The sequence below is a fragment of the Muntiacus reevesi genome, chromosome 4 (genome assembly GCF_963930625.1).
Source record: "Muntiacus reevesi chromosome 4, mMunRee1.1, whole genome shotgun sequence".
Lineage (NCBI taxonomy): Eukaryota > Metazoa > Chordata > Mammalia > Artiodactyla > Cervidae > Muntiacus > Muntiacus reevesi.
Genome location: NC_089252.1, coordinates 116,087,472 through 116,102,597, shown reverse-complemented (window position 1 = coordinate 116,102,597; position 15,126 = coordinate 116,087,472). Strand labels below are relative to the sequence as shown.

At 59.1% G+C, this 15,126-nt stretch overlaps 1 protein-coding gene across 4 annotated transcripts in view; it reads left to right on the top strand.

Annotated features, from left to right (window-relative positions):
• Positions 1–15,126, top strand: part of FBLN2 (fibulin 2) — an 80,991-nt gene that overhangs the window by 53,211 nt on the left and 12,654 nt on the right. For 2 of the 4 annotated variants that reach the window (XM_065933992.1, XM_065933991.1), the window contains exons 3-9: positions 5,308–5,419; positions 6,755–6,884; positions 8,161–8,341; positions 9,971–10,180; positions 10,763–10,876; positions 11,515–11,616; positions 13,629–13,769. In XM_065933992.1, coding sequence (XP_065790064.1) covers positions 5,308–5,419; positions 6,755–6,884; positions 8,161–8,341; positions 9,971–10,180; positions 10,763–10,876; positions 11,515–11,616; positions 13,629–13,769 — 990 coding nt within the window. The remainder of the gene's footprint in view (positions 1–5,307; positions 5,420–6,754; positions 6,885–8,160; positions 8,342–9,970; positions 10,181–10,762; positions 10,877–11,514; positions 11,617–13,628; positions 13,770–15,126) is intronic. The other 2 variants (XM_065933995.1, XM_065933993.1) reach the window with 1 other exon arrangement.

Sequence of the window (15,126 nt, the reverse complement as noted above, 5' to 3'; positions counted from 1 at the left end):
ATTCAATGTATAACACGGCTGGTAACTACAGGCACCATGCTATGCATTAGATCCTGGAACTGACTCGTCTGATCACTGGAAGCTTGTGTCCTTAGACCAACATCTCTCTGTTCCTCCAACTGCTCCCCTCACCACCCCACCCCAGTTCTTGGCGACCGCTCTACTCTATTTCTGTGAGTTTGGCTTTTTTAGCTTCCATGTGTAAGTGATGCCACAGTATTTATCTTTCTCTGTCTGACGTACTTCACGTAGTGTAGTGCTCGGAAGGCCGCCCCGTCGCTGCAGGTGGTAGGACGTCCTTCTTGTTTATGGCTGAGTAATGCTCCTGTGTGTGTGTGTGGGTGCGTGTGTGTGTGTGTGTGTGTCGGTGTGTGTGTGTGTGTGTGTGAGTGGGTGTGTGTGTGTGTGTGGGGGTGGGTGTGTGTGTGTGTGGGGGGGGTGTGTGGGTGGGTGGGTGTGTGGGTGGGTGGTTGGGTGTGTGGGTGTGTGTGTGTGTGTGTGTGTGTGTGTCAGTGTGTGTGTGTGAGTGGGTGTGTGTGTGTGGGGGGTGGGTGTGTGGGTGGGTGGTTGGGTATGTGTGTGCGTGTGTGTGTGTCGGTGTGTGTGTGTGTGTGTGTGTGTGTGGGTGTGTGTGTCGTGTGTGTGTGTGTGAGTGGGTGTGTGTGTGTGTGTGGGTGTGGGTGTGTGTGTGTGAGTGTGTGTGTGTGGGGGGGGTGGGTGTGTGGGTGGGTGGGTGTGTGGGTGGGTGGTTGGGTATGTGTGTGCGTGTGTGTGTGTCGGTGTGTGTGTGTGTGTGAGTGGGTATGTGTGTGCGTGTGTGTGTCTGTGTGTGTGTGTGGGTGGGTGGGTGTGTGTGTGTGTGTCGGTGTGTGTGTGTGAGTGTGTGTGTGTGGGGGGGGTGGGTGTGTGGGTGGGTGGGTGTGTGGGTGGGTGGTTGGGTATGTGTGTGTCGGGGTGTGTGTGTGTGTGTGTGTGTGAGTGTGTGTGTGTGTGTGTGTGTGTCAGTGTGTGTGTGTGAGTGTGTATGTGAGTGGGGGTGGGTGTGTGGGTGTGTGTCTGTGTGTGTGTGTGGGGGGGGTGTGGGTGGGTGTGTGTGTGTGTGTCGGTGTGTGTGTGTGAGTGGGGGTGTGTGGGTGTGGGTGTGGGTGTGTGTGTGTCTGTGTGTGTGTGGGGGGGGTGTGTGTCTGTGTGTGTGTGTGTGTGTGTGTGGGTGTGGGTGGGTGGGTGTGTGGGTGGGTGGTTGGGTATGTGTGTGTGTGTGTCGGTGTGTGTGTGTGTGTGGGTGGGTGGGTGGGTGTGGGTGTGTGTGTGTGGGTGTGGGGGTGTGTGTGTGTGTGTGTGTGTGTGTCGGTGTGTGTGTGTGAGTGGGGGATGTGTGTGTGTGGGTGGGTGTGGGTGTGTGTGTGTGTGTGATGTGTGTGTGGGTGTGGGTGTGGGGGTGGGTGGGTGTCGTGTGTTCTTTATTCACCCGCTGATGGACACTCAGGTTGCCTCTGCGTCTTGGCTCTTGTAAGCAGGCTGCCGTGAACGTGGGGATGCATGACTCTCTGAGTCCGTGCTTCCGCTCCCTTCAGACAAATGCCCAGAGGTGGCACAGATGAGAGCTGTGTTCTTCCTTTTTCGAGGCGGCCCCTCCTGCGCCCACAGTGGCTGCCCCCGCTTGCACACCCACCGGCAGCGTAGGAGGTTCCCCCTTTTCCTCACGTCCTCACCAACACCCCCTGTCTCGGCGTTTTGATGATGTAACAGCCGCCCTGTCGGGTGTGCGGGGATAGCGCGTCGTGGCTTTGACTACGTTTCTCTGATGACGGTGATGTTAGCGCGTTGTCACCTACCTCTTGTCCATGTCACGTCTTCAGAAAACTGTCTCTTTTGGTCCTTTGCCTATTTTTAAAATAATTTTTGGTTTGCTGTTGACTTGTATGAGCTCCTTATGTATTTCTTGTTAACCCTCTTGTCGCATATCTGGTTTTCAAATGTTTTCTCCCATTTCGCAGACTGTCTTTTCATTTTGTTGATTGCTTCTTTTGTTGTAGAGTCTTTTTAGTTTGACGTAGCCCGTTGATTTTGGCTGCGGTTGCTTGCGCTTCTGGTGTCGTTACCAAAAATTTGTTGCGAAGACCAGTGTTAAGGATCTTTCTCCCCTGTGGTTTCTTCTAGGAGTTGTATGGTTTGAGTAAATTGTTTTGAATTGGCTTTGGTATATGGTGTGAGGTAAGAGTCCAGTTTAATTTGGTGGATTTTATTTCTGAAGAAGCCTCTGTTTATCCTAAAGTTATTTCCGTAGGTTTTCTTCGAATACTACCCTTACAGATGTGGAATTTATCTTTGTGTGTGATGTGGGGTAGATACCAACACCAGATATTCAATCCTTTCCCCACTGGGTGTGAACGCCACCTTTATCGTATACTAAATTCCCACAGACACATATTTCTGTTTCTGAATTTTATTCTGTTGCATCCATCTCATTGTCTTTTTAATTATTAAAACTTTAAGGCGTGCTCCTCTTTATTTCTTTCCATGAATTTTCTTGGGTGTTCTTAAGACCTGTCCTCTTTGGAATGAATTTTAGAATCAACTTGATAAATTTCATGACAAACTATTTTGGAAGTCTGGGATTCCACTGAGGTTGTAGATGAAGCAAAGGAAAATGGACATCTTTAAGGTATTTAGTCTTTTCCTCTAAATGCCTAGTGTATATTCTAACACAGTAGATTGTTACAGCTGGGGTGGTCGTTCAGTCACCGAGTCGTGTCCGACTCTCTGCGACCCCTGGGCTGTAGCATGCCAGGCTCCTCTGTCCTCCGCTTGCTCCTGGAATTTTCTCAGATTCATGTCCATTGAGTTGGTGATGCTATCTAGCCGTCTCATCCCCTTCTGCCCCGCTTCTCCCTTGGCCTTCCATCAAGGTCTTTTCCAATGAGTTGGCTCTTACCTATTAGGCGATTTTTTTTCTTCACCTGGATTTAGTGTGTTTACTATAGATTTATTTCCAGGTTCCTCTCTTTTTAGTGTGGGGCTTCTTTTCTTTTAGCTTTTCTCTTTAATTATTGCTGGTGTATGGTAAAGCCACTAATTTGTATGTGTTGATTTTTTTTCTACCAAATAATAATAATTAGTATTTGCGTTAGTACTGTGTTAACATTGATTCCTTTGGATTTTCTAGAGAAGTGAAGCCATAACATCTGCAGAGAATGACAGTCATGTCTTCTTTGCTGATATTTCTGCTGCCTCTTTTTTATTTTCTTGCTTTATTGTGTCTGCTAGCATCCCTCAATGTGAAACAGGAGTGTCAGTAGATACTTTTGTCATATTTCTGCCTGCAGTGGGGTACCTGTCTAATGTTTCATCACTGGATGTGATGTTTGTTACTTGTTTTGGTAGACACTGATTTCCAAGAATGTTTCGCATTCCTCCTGGTGCCGCAGGACAGCCTTCAGGTTGGTGTCGAAGCTTATTCCCCCTGCTTTCAGAAGGGAAATTGAAACTCCGAACAGCTCAGCGACTTGAAATGCACGCTAAGCCAGTGACGCAGATGGCTCTGAGTGAGCTCTCTGTTCCCAGAACCTTGCAGGCTGCTGACATGCCTTGCCGCCTGTCTTCCTCTGCCCTGCTGCGTTACGTGAACCGCTCAGGACATTTAGAGGTCCTCTGGGCTTTGGCGGCTGTGCCGCTGTGGGTCTCCGTAACAGAGCAGGATGCTGAGTCTTAGGGAGGAGAGGTGACTGTACACAGCGGCCCCAAGGTGTGGACCCAGGTACACAGTGATTCTCTGAAGCCGTGCTGTCCTCAGCACGTACGTAGGCGTCCAAGTTGGGCTTTACCTTCGAATGTCGTTTGTTTTCAGACCCGGGAGGCAAAGGGTTGCGTTAATTACCTTCCTCATTTCCTGGTTCCGTGTCATCTTACCAAGACTCTCTCTTGTTTTATTTACTTATTTATTTATTCCCATTTATCACTGACTCGATGAACATGAGTTTGAGCAGGCTCCGGGAGCTGGTGATGGACAGGGAGGCCTGGCGTGCTGCTGTCCATGGGGTTGCAGAGTCGGACGCGCCTGAACTGAACTGGTCCCCTTTCCCCTGGCCAGCTCTCCCTCCCTGTCACCCTGGGCAGCGGTTCTCTTCCGTCTGTCTGGGTTTGTTTTTGTGTTTGTGTGTTCATGCACAGGGTACTTTGATAATTTTCACGCAGTCTTTCCAGCTCCTGTTCCCGCTCAGTGCCCTGTTCCCGTGTGTCGCGTGTCCAGGCGCACCGTGTCCCGGAAACATCCCATCTGCTGTTTCTGCCAGCCGTGGGCTCCTCCGTGGAGGACGTCCGCATGTTCTGTTCACGACTCCCACAGTGACGAGCACTCAGGCTGCCTCCCCACCGCTTCCCTAAGCCCCACTGCAGGGAGCATCCTCGAGCAGGTGGAATGTGGGTCTGGGCGATGACGACTGTCCTGCCGTAGCCACGGGGAGCAGGGCCGCTGGGCCCGGGACGCCGGCGTGTCTAACTGTGTCCTAGGGCCAGGTATCCGTCTGGGCTGGCTGCTGCAGTCACCTCTCCTGCCCCCAGAGCACCAGGGCTCCCGCCGGTGCCTGGCGTTCCCCGCTGTTTCCCATTTTTCTGGTTTCTCAGATCCTCTACTTTGGGGGTTGGTTTCTTTCACGTTTATTTCTAGGAGGTTACTGTATTTCTCAGTAGCAACTCTGTCAGCGCAGACGCTCCAAAAACACCTCCTAACCTGTCAACAGTCTGTTGTATTTGTCCAGAGTTCTTGGTTATTCAGGGAATGTTGCTTCTGAGGTAGGAAAAGGTACCCATGTTGTAACCTGAGGTCTGTGCCTTTAAGGCCTCCTCCCAAGCCCCAGCCCCTCCCGCCCTCCCGGCACACGTGTCCTCCCCGCATCCTCCTGGAGAACGCTCCTCGATGGTGCTGCCGCCCCTTCTCACGTGTTGGCGTCTTATCTGGTCCCTCAGAGGCACAGTCTGGGTTGGAGGTTCTCGGGCGCATTGTGGCTCGTTTGGAGAAACTGCCCAGGGCGGGGCCCAGGGAAGGAGCTGATGATGCTCCTGGTTCCACCGGGCTGTGCCTTTGGGGATGGAGTGGGTCCGTGGACCCCGCCTGGCTGGTGGTTGGCTCGCCTGGGCTGGACTTACCCGCCCAGGCAGCTTGCGAGCTACGGGCCGGCTGCGGCCAGCGTGGGCAGCAGGTGGGCAAGCCCCAGCCCAGCGACGGACAGGGATCTGGTCGGGCGCCGGCAGCCTCCCGTGCCTGCGGGCCCCTCCGGGTGCTGACTCTGCCCGCATTGCCGCCCACAGTGTCCACGAAGGACCTGATCGAGACGTGCTGCGCGGCCGGGCAGCAGTGGGCCATCGACAACGACGAGTGCCTGGACATCCCCGAGAGCGGCGCCGAGGGAGACGTGTGCAGGTAGGACGGGAGCCGGCCCCGCGACCCCGGTCCTCAGCCCCGGGAGCCCGCTGCACCCACATCAGCTGCCCGCAGGCGCCTAGAGGCGGCTGCCCGGCCGCTCTCCAAGTGTGGGGAGCTCCAGGCACCCCGAGAGCCAGCCCACCGTGCAGACTGGCAGCTGACCGGTGAGAAGTGGGCAGCTGGGAGCAGGTGACGGGCCCGTCATCACCCGGGAACAGCCGGCTGCTTCTCACCAGGTGCTGCTCCTGGGCCCTGCTCAGCCTTGAGCCTTGATCGCTTCTTCTGACGGTTGTCCTTGGCAAAGGAAGCCTTTTTACCCATGCCTTCCCTGTGCCAGGCCCAGGGCACGTCCTCTCAGACATTCACCCCCTCTTTATTCCTGGGACGCGCCATCTCATCCAGCCTGCTCCTCTTTCTACATAAGGTTCAGAGAGGGCATACGAATCACCCCGAGCCACGCAGCTCATTGGAGATTGACCTGGATTAGATGCCGCGTTTCCTACTGTCCTGGTGGTTCAGATGGTAGAGAATCTGCCTGCTCATCTGACAAACACACACACTTTCCTGCTGTCTGCTGGGTGCTGAGTCGCTGAGTCGTGTCCCACTGTGTGCGACCCCATGGCCTGCAGTAGCCCAGCACGCCCCTCTGTCCATGGGATTCTCCAGGCAAGAACACTGGAGTGGGTTGCCGTGCCCTCCTCCAGGGGATCTCCCCGACCCAGGGGTTGAACCCGAGTCTCTTACCTCTCTTGCATTGGCAGGCGGGTTCTTTAACCCTGAGCCACCTGGAAAGCCCTCTGTTAGAAACATTCAGATTCTAGCCTTGTCCCTTTGCTTTCGGGCTGCCTAGGAGTTAGGGCGAGCGGTATTCATGAGTCTTGAACCTAGCGGTCTACTGCTTGCTTGCATTCCTCCTGTGATGGGGACCTCACTGCTTCATAGGCAGCCGTTTCTGTCACCGGATGGCCCTTGCTGGGACATGACCTTCCTCAAGCGAGGCTGAAGCCTGCTTTTTCATCCCCCTTGTCTTGGGTGCTGGTCCATCGGCTCTCTCAGCCCTACAGTTACTGGAGGCAGGACCAGAGACCCTGACTCCCGCCGCTGGTCAGGGACACCGAGCCCGGAGCCCCGGGGGGCCCAGGCCCGAGTCACCCTGGTCAAGCTGAGAACAGAGCTGGTGTCGCTGGGCGGGGATGTGCCGTGTGGCAGCTGCCTGGCGCCCGCAGGGCACCTCGGCCGGGCTTCTCGTCCCTGAGCCGAGCGTCCCCCGGTGGGAAGCGGGGTCCCGGGAGGGCGGGGTGCTCGGTGGGCTGAGGCGCGGCTCTGTTGCAGGACGGCCCAGAAGCACTGCTGCGTGTCCTACTTGAAGGAGAAGAGCTGCATGGCCGGCGTGTTGGGCGCCAAGGAGGGCGAGGCCTGCGGGGACGAGGACAACGACACCTGCGGCGTCTCCTTGTACAAGGCAAGCTGCCCCGGGGCTCGCGGCCTGAGCCCGCAGGTCCTCGAGGGCGGAGGGAGTGGGCGGGCCGTGGGGCCCACTCCTGGGGGCGGGGTGGGGGGCGCCCTGCACCTACATAGGAAACAGCGCCAGTTACCGATGGACCCATTCATTCGGGAACATTGATGGAACTCCAGTGTGTGCTGGGCCGTGTGTCACGCGTTAACAGCACAGAAATGGACAGCATAAAATTTTCCCTGCCCTCGCAGGGCTTTCTGTTCTTTTTTGGTCTGTTTGTGGCTGCTATCCGCCAGTGGCTCTGCTGGCTAGATCTAGGATGGCTGTCGCTGGGACAGTGTTTCTCTGCTCCATGTGGTCCCAGCGTCCAGCAGGCTACCTTGGGCTTGTTCAGGTAGTGGCTGGGCAGGTCTCCAACACAGGGAATGCAGGTGTGCAAGGCCTTTTGCAGCCAGGGCTCAGAGGGGCACTCCGTCACTTCTGTCTCCTCTTGTTGACTGAATCAAGTCATGAGGCACAAGCAAGAGGCTGGGAAATGAACCCTCTCTTTCAGCAGGAGGATCTGCACTATCACACCGCAAAGACAGGACTCAGTGAAGAGTGAACCACTGGGGCTGTTACTGCAATCAGTCTGCCAACGTAGTTTAAACAAATTAAAGGCTTTGATTTTGGAGGCAGGCAGTCTGGCACAGTGAATCTAGAAATATCTCTGAGCACCCAAGCGTCTGTATTTCTGCTTGATCCTTTTTAGCTTGTAGTTTCCATCTTTAAGGTCACCTCACAACACAAGATAGCTGCTAGAGCTCCAGCCATCACATCTGTTCCAGAAAGGAGGAAATAGGAATGCAAAAAGATGTATTTTCAAGTTGAGTTAACCCCAGTTACGAGCTCTCCTGAAAACTTCACCCAGAGACTGCTGTCTCTAACTTCAAGGGACCATGGGAAGTGCTGTCTTTTAGGTAGCCAGAATAGAATTGGAGTCTGCTGGTAAATATAGAGACAGTTAACAGGTGTGACCAGGGGTTAGCTTGTAGTTCTTTTCATAAGAAGTCATTTATGAATTATTACAAAGCACTTGCACTAGCTGAGCCAGACGCAGGGCCTGGGGACAGATGGCACTTCTGTCCCTGGAGAACACGTCCTGGGCAGAAGAAACAGGAGGGGGATTCGCTCCCGTTTATCAGCCCCCCCTCTGAGCCTGGGGGCCCGGAGTGAGTTGCTTGGGCTCTCAGGCCCTGGGGAAGGCCTGCAGGCTGGGCCCTGACTGTGCGTTTCTCTCCAGCAATGCTGCGACTGCTGCGGCCTGGGGCTGCGCGTGCGGGCTGAGGGCCAGTCGTGCGAGTCCAACCCCAACCTCGGCTACCCCTGCAACCACGTCATGCTTTCCTGCTGCGAGGGCGAAGACCCCCTCATTGTGCCCGAGGTCCGCCGGCCTCCGGAGCCTGAGGCCGTGCCACGGAGAGGTGGGTGCTGCTCCCCAAGCCAGGCATGGGGGCCGGTGGGCGATGGGCGAGAGCTGCTGGGGCTTCTCGACAGGGCTGGCGCCCTCTGGCCTTCTGTGGGGACCTCGGTCACCTTCCCAAGGTCTGCCCTGGACAGAGTTCTTCTGTGGCTTCCCATGATAGACTCCTATTATTTTCAAGATGGTGGTCTCATTCACTTTTCTATTTAGCCATCCATTCTGCACAACTGCGTACCATCCATCTGCCTCCCCTCTCCATCCACCCACCCTCCAATTTGCTTTTTCACCTACACGTCCATGCTTCTTCCTCCCCATCCACCCATCCGTTTCACCTAGCCCCCGCCAATCCTCTGGTCCATCTTTCTACCACTCATTCCCTCATCCTTTCATCCACCCACCCCTCCATCCATCCACCAGGACAAACACTCACCTCTCCACCAACCTATTCATCTGCCTGCTCATCCACTTACCCATCCACCCACCCATCTACCTACCCCTCCATCCATCCACCCACCCCTCCATCCACCCACCCATCCATCCATCCATCCGTCTACCCACCCACCCCTCCATCCATCCATCCATCCCTCCATCCATCCACCCACCCACCGCTCCATCCATCCACCCACCCCTCCATCCATCCATCCACCCACCCCTCCATCCATCCACCCACCCCTCCATCCATCCGTCTACCCACCCACCCCTCCATCCATCCATCCATCCCTCCATCCATCCACCCACCCACCCCTCCATCCACCCACCCACCCCTCCATCCATCCACCCACCCCTCCATCCACCCACCCCTCCATCCACCCACCCACCCACCCCTCCATTCACCCACCCACCCCTCCATCCACCCACCCACCCCTCCATCCATTCATCCACCCACCCCTCCATCCATCCACCCACCCCTCCATCCATCCACCCACCCACCCCTCCATCCATCCACCCACCCATCCACCCACTCCTCCATCCATCCCCCCACCCCTCCATCCATCTACCCACCCATCCACCCACTCCTCCACCCACCCACCCCTCCATCCACCCACCCACCCACCCCTCCATCCATCCACCCACCCCTCCATCCACCCACCCACCCACCCACCCCTCCATTCATCCACCCACCCCTCCATCCACCCACCCACCCCTCCATCCATTCATCCACCCACCCCTCCATCCATCCACCCACCCCTCCATCCATCCACCCACCCACCCCTCCACCCACCCACCCACCCCTCCATCCATCCACCCACCCACCCCTCCATCCATCCACCCACCCACCCCTCCATCCACCCACCCACCCACCCCTCCATCCATCTACCCACCCCACCATCCATCTACCCACCCATCCACCCACTCCTCCATCCATCCCCCCACCCCTCCATCCATCTACCCACCCCTCCATCCATCTACCCACCCATCCACCCACTCCTCCATCCATCCATCCACCCACCTATCCACCCACTCCTCCATCCACCCACCCACCCCTCCATCCTACATCATGCTGTCTAGCTGAGCACATGGAAGGTTCTGGGGAGGACCTGATCAGATTTCCTGAAGGCTTGTGGTGTGGTCTCCGCCTCTCGCTGGGGCCAGCCTAGCTCTCCTTAGGAGCATGGACCCCCTGCCCCAGTTTCAGAGGCGGAGTTGGCGAGCCGGGAGGCCCTGTCGCTGGGCGCGGAGACCGAGCTGCCCAACAGCCTGCCAGGCGACGACCAGGACGAGTGCTTGCTGCTCCCGGGGGAGCTGTGCCAGCATCTGTGCATCAACACCGTGGGCTCCTACCGCTGCGCCTGCTTCCCTGGCTTCTTGCTGCAGGATGACGGCCGCACCTGCCGCCCAGGTGAGGGCCCGGCGGTGGGGCGGGGCGGCCCTGCCGGCAGGGCGTGGGGCTCCTGGCGTGGGGGTTGTAGTCCCGCCCCCCCCCCCCCACCAGGCACGGGTGGGAACCACAGTTGCCAGGGCTCCCGAGCGATCGGTTTGTGAGCCCAGGCAGACGGCTCCTTCCTGGGGCTCCGTCTGCAGGGGAGCCCCAGCACCCCGCTCTGGATTCAAGCTCAGGGCCAGGACCCCGGCCACAGAGGCCCGCATGTCCCCAAACTGTGTCCCCAGCACTGGGCCCGCAGAGGTCAGGTCCCAGCACCCGGTCCAGGAGGACTTTCTCCCTGCCAGCTTCCAGGGTAGAGTCCTCTGAGTCTGGAGACCCTTTCCCCTCCCTGCCCCCGACTCTGATCAGCTGTGAGATGGATCTTTTTTGCCTGAGATGTGTTCCTCTCTGAGCTTCCATTTCCTCTGCCTTGGGATGGGCGGAGGGTGTGTGTGAAACGACCCCACCCCCACTCGAACGCCCCGAGTGACCTCTGTAAGGACCTGAGGTTGACTGCAGACATGAGACCCCCTCGCGTGTCTGCTCTGCCCGTGACAGATGGTGGCGCCCCCAAGCCGGAGGCCGCCGAGGAGTCTGCACAGAGGCCTGAGTCCCCCCAGGCAGCCCCCAACACCATCGCGCTGCCCGTGCCGCAGCCCAACACCTGTGAAGGTAAACCCGGCCACGGGTGGGCGGGGAGCCCTCCGGGGCTGGGCGTGAGCAAGGTGGCCCTGCCCAGGGCTGCTTCTGCTTGGGGAGTTGGCTGACCTCGCTGTCTGTGCTCTGAGAGGTGAGGTGGGGGACACGGCCTGGGACGAGCACGTGTGGCCCCCAGACGGCCCGTCAGCTGCCTTCAGCCTCAGTTTCTGTAAAACCAAGAGCATAGAATCCGCACTTGCCCGGGCAGCCTGCGGCCTGCGTTCAGCGACGCGCGCGGGAAGCTCTGCATCCTCCCCTCCTCCCTTCCCCCTCCCCGTCTCCTTCTCCCTGGCATCCCCTGGTACGTGAGGGAGGGGTGGGGAGTGGTGGCAGAGCCCGGACACCAGCAGAGTGTGAACAGGGAGGGGAGACCTCGTGGAAAGGGTCAGGAGTGGGGTTCCCTGGCAGACAGTAAGGCGTCTGCCTGCAGCGCAGGAGACCCAGGCTCAACCCCTGGGTCGGGAAGATCCCCTGGAGGAGGGCATGGTCACCCACTCCAGTATTCTTGCCTGGAGAATCCCATGGACAGAGGAGCCTGGCGGGGCTGCAGTCCACGGGGTCGTGAAGCGTCAGACACGCCTGAGCGACTAACCCGGTCCCTCTCCTGGCAGACAACGGGCCCTGCCAGCAGCTCTGCAGGGTGGTCGGGGACGCCGCCATGTGCTCCTGCCTGCCCGGCTACGCCATCATGGCGGACGGAGTGTCCTGTGAAGGTGAGTCCCCGCCGCGCACCCGCACACCTGAGCGGCCCCGGCCGGGGGAGGTGGTCCAGGGCTGAGCCCTGCTGTGCCGAGAGCGGGGAGCAGGTGCGGCTGCCGCGACCGCCGGCGGCACGGGGAGCGGCTGAAGGCGCTGCCACCCCGCGGGCCGGCTGTGCGTGCAGCCCCGATGGGCACGCGGGGTGACTGCAGCCCCCCCCTGCTCCCGGGAGCGCGCCTTCTCAAACTTCAGCGTGCAGCCGGTCCCCTGGGGGCCTGGGACCACGCCGATCCCGAGAATGCCACCTGGCCCCAGAGATCCAACCCAGTAGGTCTGGGGAGGGGCCCGAGGCCCCCTGGACCCACCTCCGACTGGCTGTGTCCTTGAGGGCCACCCCGCATGAGTGGCCTGTCTTGGCTTGTGACCGCCTTGCCCCTGTAATGGTGAGCACTCCGGACTCTGAATCCAGCAATCTGAGTCCGTATCTCGGTGGGACCTTTCTGTTAGCCCTGCTGGTGGCTCAGACGGTAAAGAATCTGCCTGCAATGCAAGAGACCTGGGTTCGAGTCCTGGGTTGGGAAGATCCCCTGGAGGAGGGCATGGCAACCCACTCCAGTATTCTTGCCTGGAGAATCCCCATGGACAGAGGAGCCTGGCAGGCTACAGTCCATGGGGTCGCAAAGAGTTGGACACGACCGAGTGGCTAACACGTCTCCTCTTGCCCACAGCCCCTTTTCCAGCCATGGGTGAAGCCAGGACAGTGGGCAGTGCCTGCCGCTGGCCGCTGTGGGGAGCAAGGCCGGGGTGGGGGCAGCCGCAGCTGCGGGGCCTGCTCTCAGACATCACAGAGGCGTGTGGGTGTCGGTGACGCTGCCTTCACATGGGGCTGGAAAGGGTCTGAAAGCGCATCCCTTTCTTACCTGTGAGCCTGCTCAGTCTGGGCCTGGCCCCAAGGCGAGGGGTCTGCCCTGTGGGCTGGGCTGGGCCCTCCCTCTGTGAGACGGGGTCATCAGGTCATGGCTCCCACAGTGAGCATCCCCTGGAGCCCCTCCGTGTCTGAGGCGGCGCGGGCACAGTGCGAGCCGATGGTGTCGGAGATGCTTTAGTTCACGTTCAGGAGACGCTGGCGGGGGTCCTGGGGGGTTATGTCCATCTGGGAAAGACCCCCATCCCTGTCAACAGCCAAAACCTGCCTCCAGCCGCTTGCCCGAGACCGTTCTGGTGTGGTGGAAACCATCCACATGCCCAGAAGGGGCAGGAGACTTGCCCAGGGTGCACAGACGGCGGTGCCTGGCAAGCCTTTCTCTCAGATGGTGGGGGCCGAGCTGGCTCTGCTCCCCGTCTCCCAGGACCTGTGTCTCTCCTGGGCCCGTGTCCCTGCCCCTCCAGGCCCCCGCTTCTCTCTGCAGGGCCCCCAGCAGTGAAGGCTGTGGTGTCCAGGTCAGGGGGTGCATGCAGAGGATGTTCTGTGGGTGCAGCCTGCCCTGGAGGGGAGTCCTGCCGGGCTCCACCCAGTTTAAAATCACCCACCGAGTGACCAACAGTGACAGCTCGAGAGTTGCTTTTAAGTGTCCAGATTTCAGGTTTTTCTCGGGTCTGTGTAATATCCGTCTTTATGATGTCAGAGCCCGCAGCCCCGATTCCCCTTTGGACAGAGCAGGCAGTGGAGCCCCCTCGGCCCCTGCTCCTGTGGGTGTCCCCAGCCTGGCCCCCTAAGCCTCAAGTTTGCAGCCCCCAGCATCTGTGACTGCCCTGGCCGCCCGTGGAGGTGGAGTGTCTCTGGAGCATGGGTGGGGCACAGCCTCTGGTCCCGCCCGCTGTGTGACCCCAGACAAGCTGTCTGCCGTCTCTGAGCTTCAGCTGGCCACCTGTCCTTACCAGGGCTCCTCTTCCTCATCCTTCGACCACACAAACTCAGACTTGGGCCCCAAGCCCAGAGGGACCGCTGGTGGATGGCCCCATCTGTCACCGGAGGCCACACCTCTCTAATGGCCCTTCTGTTTCTCCTCCCGCGACTTATCACTAGACCAAGACGAGTGCCTGCTGGGCGCTCACGATTGTAACCGGCGGCAGTTCTGTGTGAACACCCTGGGATCCTTCTACTGTGTCAACCACACAGTGCTCTGTGCCGAGGGCTTTATCCTCAACGCACACAGGAAGTGCGTGGGTAAGCCGGAGTCCCGCCCGCCGCCACGGCCCCCGCTCTGCTCCACGCCGCGCGCCACGCCCGCAGCCACGTGCTAAAGGGCCCGACCTTTGCATGTGAGCGCTCAGCACGACCCCCACGCTCCGTGTCCTGTCCTGCTTCTCCACTGACCCCCTGGGAAGCTGCTCTCCCCAGGGATGGGCCTGGGTCAGAACTGGAGCCGGGGTGTGACCTGGCGGCTCCCTGAAGAGAGGGATTGAGACGCGTGGGCAGCAGGACAGGATGTGTGGGGTTTGGGGCAGGGAGGCCGGGGTTCAGAGCAGGACCGCCTGGGATCTCTGGGGTCTCGAGCTTCCTCTCGAGCCTCTGTTTCATCATCTGTGAGAAGGGGGTGCTCAGGGCACTGCTCCCCCTTTGGCGATTATGTGACATGTGCGTGACATAGCCAGAACGCAGGGCACAGTGAGCATGTGACCTCAGCTGCTGAGATTGCACTCCGATGCGGCCAAAGTCCCTTCCGAGGCAGATGGATGGAGCTGGGGTCCGGATGGTCTGGCTCTGGATACCCCAGCTGGGTGTTCATTTGCTATGTGACCCTGAGCCGTGGAGCCCTCGTGTCTGGGCAACTGGTCTCCCATGGCTGGTGGAGGGGGGGATCTGAGGTTTTCTCGCAGGAAACATCATGGACCTGACCAGAGAGGGACCCAGGGTAGCGGGGCAAGGGGCAGACTGGGAGATGCTGTGGCAGGGGCACAGGCCGAGGGGGAGGCCGTTCCAGCGGCAGCGTGTGGACACCCTCCCTGGAGAAGGCGGCACGGGCACGGGTCGCCGGGGACGGCAGGGACGCGGGAGGTGAGAAGGGCATGCAGGGCAGAAGAGCAGCTGCAGGAAGCATGTGGAGGTGGGAACGGCTTGCGCCCAGACCCCCAGCCCCCGTCGTCTCTGCGCTTGGGGACCAGGCCCAGCCTGGGCATGTCCGCTGTCTCACCCGCCGCCGCTGGGCAGCCGCGTGGCCACTGCAGACATGTTTGCCCCCGGCCCCGGCCGCGGCCACAACATGAGCCCTGCGGAGCCTGCTTGTGTGTGTCTGGGAGGATGGTCCATGGGCCTGCGAGCACCCTCCCAGGATGCGGTGTGCAGGTTTTCCTGGTGGCTTGGAGAGACGACTTTGTCCTCAAAGGGGTTGCCGGGCGGCTGGAAAACGGGTTTTGGGGTTAAGAGCAGAGGTGCCTCCATTCAGCAAGGTTTATGCTCGTTCGCTCAGCCTTCCCCTCCTTGTCATCCTGCCTGGACCCCGGCCTCCTCTTCATCCTTGTTCCACACACGTGTTCATCTCGTCTGTGAACACTCATCCTTTGCATCACTTGTCTGTCCACAA